Raw genomic sequence first — 8,457 nt, forward strand, 5'->3', positions numbered from 1 at the left:
AATATATTTTTATCGCCAAGCTGTTGTATGGTTGGGGGTATAGCTCAGTGGTAGAGCATTTGACTGCAGATCAAGAGGTCCCCGGTTCAAATCCGGGTGCCCCCTCTTTTACAGAAACTGATGTTTTACAACAAGCCTGTTGTAAATGTTCCTAATTACAAATATAATAAGAAATATTACAACCGAGCCATTATGTTTTAGTTAATGTTAATTTTGTAAAAGTAGGTTCTGAAACGTCTGCTACAACTATCAGTTCAGAAAGTGCATTTGGTCTGTATGATTTGTAGGAACTATGTAGGAACATAACTCCCTTTTTCTTCCTGTCCTGTATTAAGGAATGAGGCAGAGAATCAAAACAAAAGGAAGACCCTTAACATGGGGTGGTGGTGGCAGAGGGAGGGTGACCTCACTCATAATGAACAAGAATTCAAGAGAATTCAAAGTATCCAAACTTTATTGTTATGCTTATGTTATAATAAATATACAAAATACAAAACTGGCAATTCTTGAGCATTATAAAAATACATTAAGATAAACAGGTTTCGTACCAAAGTCAAGCTCCAAGCATCCAGGACTGTAAACAATGACATTTATAAAGCAATGGAACTGTTCTGCAGAGTGCTGTATCAAGGCTGGCAGCTGTAAACATGGAAAATTAGCCTGGATGAGGGCTGGAGGCAGGTGATTCACTGATTGGTCTTCAACGTGTCGGATTTATTCAAGGCTCACGGCAGAGCACGGCTACATCACGCAGCTGGAGGCCCAGCCTGCCGACGCACATGCCCAGATCACCACTGCCTCGGATCAGAGCTCGTCCTTCTCTTGAGACGACGCTTCCTGCTGGCATTCGCAGTGGGCGCCGTGATCTGAGGGCTGGGGTACCGGGTCCATGTCGGGGTGCACAGTTGGCCGACCGTGCTGCCTTTGGGCGTACATCTACACGGGGAAGACAGGGAGTACAGAGAACTTCACTGCAGTGCCACTAACCCCTGAGCAGCCGGCAGCAGTGTGGAGAGTGAAACTGGATTGGACTGGATTGAATTGGATTAAGACTGGATTAGATTGGACTGGATTGAATTGGATTAAGACTGGATTAGACTGGACTGGATTGAACTGGATTAGGATTGGATTGGATTAGGATTAGATTGGATTAGATCGGATCAGATCAGGTTACATTGGTTAGGTTAGGTCAGGTCAGGTCAGGTCAGGTTAGGTTAGGTTAGCTTTCTTGATCCCAGTTGGACATTCTTGTACATACAGCAGCAAGAACAGTACAGCACAGATGAACAAACATCAGTGCAAAACAAAAAGTGTGACGACAGTATGCATGGTGTAAACAAGTACATTCAATAGCGGTACCCAGAGAGCAGTGTGATACACTGCACTCTGCCTACAGTGCACTGGAGCACAAAATTAACAGTGGAGCGTCAGGAGCACACTGCAGTAGTAGCAGCAGCAGTAGTGTACCTGTAACACGCTGTAGTAGTAACAGTACAGTCTGTTGGGTTGCAGCAGTTCTCTGGACAGTATCTGCCCATTCTTGGCTATGACCTGTGCTTCAAAATCATTCTCCTGCGCATAAAAGAGGGAACAAATAGTGTGCTGCTTTTAAACACTTTCTGTAAAATGCAACACTGCAGAAGCTGAAGTTACCACAGCCCTGTAATTACATGTCAACATTCAAACGCAAGATGGCCACAGCAGCCGGAGGCGAAGGCCATTAAAATATCCCACTCTAGCAAGCAATTTCTTTGTACTGACTGGCAAATCATCTTCATCATCATCGTCATTGTCGTCATCGTCATCATCATTGTCGTCATCATCATTATTATTATTGTCGTCATCGTCATCATCATCATCATCATTGTCGTCATTGTCATCATTGCTGTCGTCATCATCATTGTCGTCATTGTCATCATCATCATCATCATCATGGCACTTCCCTGGCCTCTCACCTTGGCCCAGCGTATCTTCTCTATGAGGTCAGAGAGGTTTCTCAGCACAGGCAGGTAGTGCGTTCCTGGCCTCAGGTGACTGTAGAAATGCTCATAGTATGGCGAGTCCTGCTTCAGCACAAGACTGTCCCCCAGCATGAGGTAGGGGAACCTGTACGCTGCCACAGTACCATCCACGTTCACCTGGTACTTGAACTGGCGGAGGAAGGCAGTACGGCCAGAAGGGGTAGAGAGAGACATAATTCGCACTGGCAGAGGATCCCAAAGAGCCTGGCCGATTTTAGACATGCAAGCTTTCAAAGTGTCCAGTTTTCTTAACATCCCAGAATATTATCCCACCACTTATTATGTAGTAACCAAGAGGGCAGAATAGAACAGTGGGTAGCACTACTGCTTTGTACCTCCAAGGTCATGGGTTCAAATGAGGATAGTGTGTTCGCAGTATAAACATATAGCACTTTTATGAAATCATTATAATAAAACTATTTTCAGCATTATGTAAAAAAAAACAATAATGTTACCCTGGCAACATGGACAGAACCTTTGTAAGGTTCACTTCTATTAATGCAGTGATTCTGAAATCGTGGGGGTTGGGGGGGGGGGGGGGGGTGCTGTAGCACTACAGTGGAGGGGCACAAAGCAGAACAAATTCCAGGCTGAGAGTGTTTAACTCATTACTGCTCCCCACTCCAGTCAATTATCACTCCGCTTCAATGAAATCGCTCACCACTTGCCCCAAAACAGAAAACAATCTGCACTGTATTTTAATTTTTGCTTAAACCGTAGCCTGGCATCAAACTCAGCAGTGTCAAGCAGGAATGATTTATTTCAAGACGTAAGCGGGTCCAGTCTGCACACACATTCACATGCATGTAACAGTTTTATTACCTTGTAAATAGTCTGTAGGTATTGCAAACTACCGCAACACTTTTATGTGGCTAATTTTAGGTGTATAATCGAATAATACAGATATGCCGTAAGATTTCTTCTGTGTCACGCCAGATGCGTGAGTGTTGGGAACGTGGAGTGAGACGGAGCAAGAGCTTAGGTGACACTCACTCCTGCTCTGGCTAAAATCCTTCCACTCCAGACCGTGTAACAAATGTGAAGAAAAACACGGACATTATACTTCTATCCATCCATCCATTTTCCAAACTGCTTATCCTACTGGGTCGCGGGGGGTCCGGAGCCTATCCCGGAAGCAATGGGCACGAGGCAGGGAACAACCCAGGATGGGGGGCCAGCCCATCGCAGGGCACACTCACACACCATTCACTCACACATGCACACTTATGGGCAATTTAGTAACTCCAATTAGCCTCAGCATGTTTTTGGACTGTGGGGGGAAACCGGAGTACCCGGAGGAAACCCCACGACGACATGGGGAGAACATGCAAACTCCGCACACATGTGACCCAGGCGGAGACTCAAACCCGGGTCCCAGAGGTGTGAGGTAACAGTGCTAACCACTGCACCACCATGCCTCCCCGGACGTTATACTTATAGTGAAGTAAAACAAACAAAACATTCTATTTATATATAGGTCAAATGCTTCCAAAGGGGGGGCGGGGGGCATGGCAGAAAAAGTCTGAGAACCACTGCATTAATGTTACAGTAAGAACGGTCTCAGCTAGCTTAGAGGAGACCTTCGAATAATGTTAGCTAACGTTCGCAAACCGTTCCCTGTTGGCTGGGGCAGCTTTAAAGCTAGTGCAGCCACATCAAGAACGAGTGCAAGCAAAGGGGACTGCGGGGGGCGCTGTGTGCTCTTCTAGCGGCATCCCAGCACTCACAGGCTGAGCATGGCGCCGGCAGACCCTGCCTACCTGGAAGAAGTGGAAGAACCCCACCAGGGATGCTTTGCCCATGTCCTTCTCCCGCTCGCGGAAAAAGAAAAAGGCGGTGATGCCGGCGTCCAGCAGCTCCGGGTGCTTCCTGGACAGCGCCACCAGCTGGAGGCGCTCCTCACGACTGTCCCGCCCACGGAAAAATGCCTTATCCGTCTTGTTGGCCCAGGATGGTCCTGGTAGATAAGGGGGAGCCTCAGGCGATCTGAAGTCCGCCTACTCAAACCCAACGGAGTTGCCATTTCCATGTCGACGGACCATCACACATCTCATATCTCACCTGTGTTCCCCTGCACAGACAGAAGGTCGTTGGACACGCCTCTCAGCGTCTCCAGCATGGAATGCGTGATGTCATAGGTGGGTAGGACAATGTCGCGCGTGTCCGTGGAGCCGCACCAGGAAAGGATGGGCACGGGGCCTGGGAGATCGCCCGCCTTCCGAGTCTCCAGAGGCCAGTCCCCCACGTTGATGTAGAACTCAACGTCCGGGAGCTGCACCTGGTAATCGAGCATTGGGTGAAGAACTCCGACACGTACTGGAATGTCACCATGTCTCCAGCCAGACTACGCGACCCCGGCTCACCTTTCTGGCCAGCGAGAGCAATATCTCATCGGAGAACATCTTGAAGTCAGTGTACCTGCCCAAGGAGCGCCGATACACCTGGTTGTTGAGCACAGTGTAGTGGATGAGCCCCCCTCGCTGGGCGAAGCGCTTAGGGACCTCCTGTAGGAGGCGCTGCAGGTCGATGGAGGGGAAGGAGCTGAAGTCTTTCAGGATTTGGGGCTCGTAGGACGGGCACGTCATGGCAGCCTCCCAAGCCGCGCCATTGGCTTTAGGACAGTCGCAGTACTCATGGTAGACAGGTCCTAAGGGGCAGGGAAGCGCACCGATCCAGATCGCAGACATTAAAATGGAGACGGACACTCAGGCTCTTTGGTAAATCATGGAAGCGATAAGCACTGAAGTGGCGGCGAAGAAAGGGACAGTTCAACAGCCACAACATCTTTAAAAGAGGAGATATTCTGGATAAACAACGTAAAAAGATGTCAGTGGTGTGGCAGTGCTTTAACTGTCTATAGTCTAACATAAAGATACGCCGAATTTATACAGATTACTAACTTTTTGGCCTCTCCATACACCTCTAACACAATCCTGTTTCTAAAAAATACTGGGATGCTGTGTAAAATGTATATGAAACCAGAAGGCAATGATTTGCAAATCATATAAACTCATATTTAATTGAAAATTGAACAAAAACAACATATGAAATGTTCAAAGTGCTATTGTTTTATCATGAATATATGCTCAACTGGAATTTGATGCCAGCAACACGTTTCAGAAAGATTGAGACAGGGGGCGACAAAACACTGGAAAAGTTGTGTAATGTTAAAACTATGAATTATTATATGGAATATGAAACTACATAGCAGTTACAGAACGTAATCTTTAGCACAGTGCAAAAATAACGTAACCCATAGTGAATGTAACCTTGGAAAACAACACAAAATCGATGCAGCCTGTAGAAGACTATAACTTTTTTAAGAGTTTGCTGCATCATACCAAAGTAACCAGACAAGCACGCTATTGGCCCACGCTACATCTTATGATATTTGATGGTGTCAACTTTGTATTATTAATAAAAGCAGGGTACAGTATAACATGTAGCCATGGGAGGAAGCTACTTTGGCTTGTGGTGGAAATTATGGGCAGACATCTTGGTCAGGGACAGTTATAGTGTAATTATTAATCTTCTGGAGCCTAGGAACAAAACGATCGGTCAAGAAAATGGTAGGGGCGCTGGGAAAATCTCACTGAGACGTGAAATACCAGGGCCAACCTGGGAAAGAAAATAGAGAGGGCTTGGGAAAGGAAGAGATGGCGCTGTGACAAAGTATCTGATAAGAAGAGAATGTGTATAAAAGATGTATGTAACATGGCATTGGACACACTTCTGCAGTGTCCAACCTTGGTTGTAACTTCATTGTTGCAATAAAAACTAAATCTGAATGTCTACATGAGCGGCTCCTGACTCCAGATTGACTGAGAAGAAAAGCCACAACTAAACAACCATACCTCATAACCAATTAGGTTAACTGGCAACAGGTCAGTAAGACGATTGGGTACAAAAAGAGCCTCCCAGAGGGTCTCTGTGCAGTGAAGATGGGGAGAGGTTCACCAGTCTGTGAAAGACTGTGTTGGAGAAAGCGTCAGGCTTTCCACTCCAACTCTGCACACACTATTAATTATGAGACAACACACTTACTTGCACAAGGGTAACCACACTCTCTGCATGTTGCGCTACAAAGGAATGTGTTACAAAGGGTGGTTCCCCTTGGCACCTTTATTTATAGTCAATGGGGGGCAGGGGTCTTGGAGTGAGAACAAAGAAAGGACTGTGAGAGTAAGAAGAAGTTCTGGTTTTACTCAGGTGGACAACTATTTAAACACGTGCTCAGGATACGTGTCAACTAATATAATCTAAAGTATGATGGTAAAGGAAAACAAAATAATGTATATACATATTTACACTCATTGCTGATTATACAGGAATGATAACAAATGATTAATAACAGTTTCTTCAACCTAACAACTGTGTGGGCAAATACTGCAACTAGCACTGTTGCCTCACACCTCTGGGTCCTAGGTTCGAGTCTCTGCCTGGGTCACATGTGTGTGGAGTTTGTATGTTCTCCCCATGTCGTCGTGGGGTTTTCTCCAGGTACTCCGGTTTCCACTCACAGTCCAAAAACATGCTGAGGCTAATTGGACTTGCTAAATTGCCCGTAGGTGTGCATGTGTGAGTGAATGGTGTGTGAGTGTGCCCTGCGATGGGCTGGCCCCCCATCCTGGGTTGTTCCCTGCCTCGTGCCCATTGCTTCCGGGATAGGCTCCGGACCCCCCATGACCCAGTAGGATAAGCGGTTTGGAAAATGGATGGATGGATGGATGTCGTCTTTGTTCTATTTTCTATTAAATATGGGTTTATATGATTTGCAAATATATTGTTTTTATTTACGTTTTACACAGCGTCCAAACTTTTTTTTAAAACCAGGTTGTATTAGAGGCGCGCTACTAATCTGCTTATAAAATTGTGGGTATAAGCAAAGATCCATATAAGTACTGAAAAGATACATTTTTACACCCGTTATCTATAGCCATGACTCTTCCTGATCGCCTCCAGTGATTTGTGGGAGCGCTCTGCCAGAGGAATGTTACCTGGAAGGATGTAAGGGGACCTGCCCACTGGCCGATCCCTGTGCAGCACCTCCACCTTCAAACCAGAGGTGGCGCTCTCATACAGCCGGTACAACATGAGGAAGGAGCCGTCTCCCCGATCCAGGGGCCGAGGGACATGGATGCGGATATGCTTCCCCGGGGCCAGTGCGGTGATACGTACCTGGAAGGAATCTTTCCCTGGATCATAATGATAATACGAATATACTCTGTGACACTGTTTATGGAAAATACACAGATAACCTATTTGCAATCTGAGTTTTCTTGAAACAAGGTTAGGAGTACTGTTACTTTGTGGGAAATTCATGCAAAAAAAAAACTTTCAGCTAAGTAGTACTGAGACATCAGGAGCTGTTTTACTGTTGAACTATTTCCTGAAATACCCAAACTAGACTGTCTCTAATTTGGGGGGGCTGGAGGAGGTGTATTCATACAGTACCTCACCTAAACGGATCATTTAACCTCCCGCTAAGGGATTTTGTTGTTTTCGGTTCCAAAGCAGTTAAGAAACACACTCCTTCAAAACAGCAGCATCACTCATGTTACAGAAATTTCCATCGAACCTGGATAAGTATATCCATTCGGAACATGGCAAAAGTAACATATTTTATGGTTTTTCTTCATTCTACTTATTTGCATGATTTTGAAATACTTATCTCAGTACTTATTTCACATTGTTGGAAATTGGCTCTTTGCCAGTTGTACTACAGCGCTCACCTGGAGAATAGGTCAGATTTTGGCCAGCCTCGTCGGCGGCTTGAATGTAGAAGTACCGGACGGGAAGCACAACGTTTGGGTCCAGCCCGGAGCCCCACACGGTGCATCGATCGGGACTGAGCTCTACAGCCTCGCAGGAAGAGCAGAAGAGGCTCAGGAGGTAGAGAAACGCCTTCAAGCGCAGCCTGTTGGCATGCTGGTCCATGCTAACTCGCAAAAGGACCAGGCACTTTTAAAAGTAGATGTCACGGTTATTTTGTTTATATTTATTGACAGCCTTGATGTGTGATAACTTTTCTGAAATTTGGACCGCTATTTAGCCTGGAATGCAGGTTGATATGTGAGTACCACGAGAAAGGGCCCGGCTGCAACCGGAACAGAGTGTTTAGGTTCCGCATGCAAGCAGACGGCATGCACACCGGAGTGCAAAAAGCTGCGCAGACAAGCACATAGGAGCGCAGAGAGACGCACAGACAGGCAATACAGGAGCGCAGAGACGTGCAAACAGTTTACGTTTAGAAATGATAATCATGATAATTTTTTTCGCTGCTATTTTAATGGAAATATATCATATTGCATGAGATATACTCACTGGAGTGAATTTTAAAGGAAAATTTACTTATATGCCGGCTTTAAAAATGTTTGCATCAAAATAAGCAACAGTACTTGCAGTAAATTCATAAAGAAGGAAATACCAAGTTACT

The 8,457-nt window shown here is 45.8% G+C and overlaps 1 protein-coding gene and 1 non-coding gene across 3 annotated transcripts; one reads left to right on the plus strand and one right to left on the minus strand.

The window, feature by feature from the left end:
- Window positions 1–33: 33 nt before the first annotated feature.
- trnac-gca (transfer RNA cysteine (anticodon GCA)) lies at window positions 34–105 on the plus strand. The gene has a single exon. It is a non-coding gene; the product is annotated as a tRNA-Cys (tRNA).
- A 331-nt stretch (window positions 106–436) lies between these two features.
- poglut3 (protein O-glucosyltransferase 3) lies at window positions 437–8,103 on the minus strand. 2 transcript variants are annotated; one of them, XM_048994631.1, is made up of 8 exons: window positions 7,754–8,103; window positions 7,019–7,216; window positions 4,385–4,668; window positions 4,083–4,299; window positions 3,782–3,978; window positions 1,956–2,150; window positions 1,468–1,572; window positions 437–936 (listed from the first exon to the last, which is right to left on the minus strand). In XM_048994631.1, the coding sequence occupies exons 1-8, from the start codon at window positions 7,956–7,958 to the stop codon at window positions 805–807; spliced, it is 1,533 nt and encodes a 510-aa protein (XP_048850588.1). In that variant the 5' UTR covers window positions 7,959–8,103; the 3' UTR covers window positions 437–804. The 2 variants fall into 2 exon arrangements, with proteins under 2 accessions (XP_048850588.1, XP_048850589.1); XM_048994632.1 differs by having other exon boundaries at window positions 7,019–7,199; window positions 7,754–7,877.
- Between the last annotated feature and the right edge of the window lie 354 nt (window positions 8,104–8,457).

Source organism: Brienomyrus brachyistius, chromosome 24, assembly GCF_023856365.1.
Source record: "Brienomyrus brachyistius isolate T26 chromosome 24, BBRACH_0.4, whole genome shotgun sequence".
Lineage (NCBI taxonomy): Eukaryota > Metazoa > Chordata > Actinopteri > Osteoglossiformes > Mormyridae > Brienomyrus > Brienomyrus brachyistius.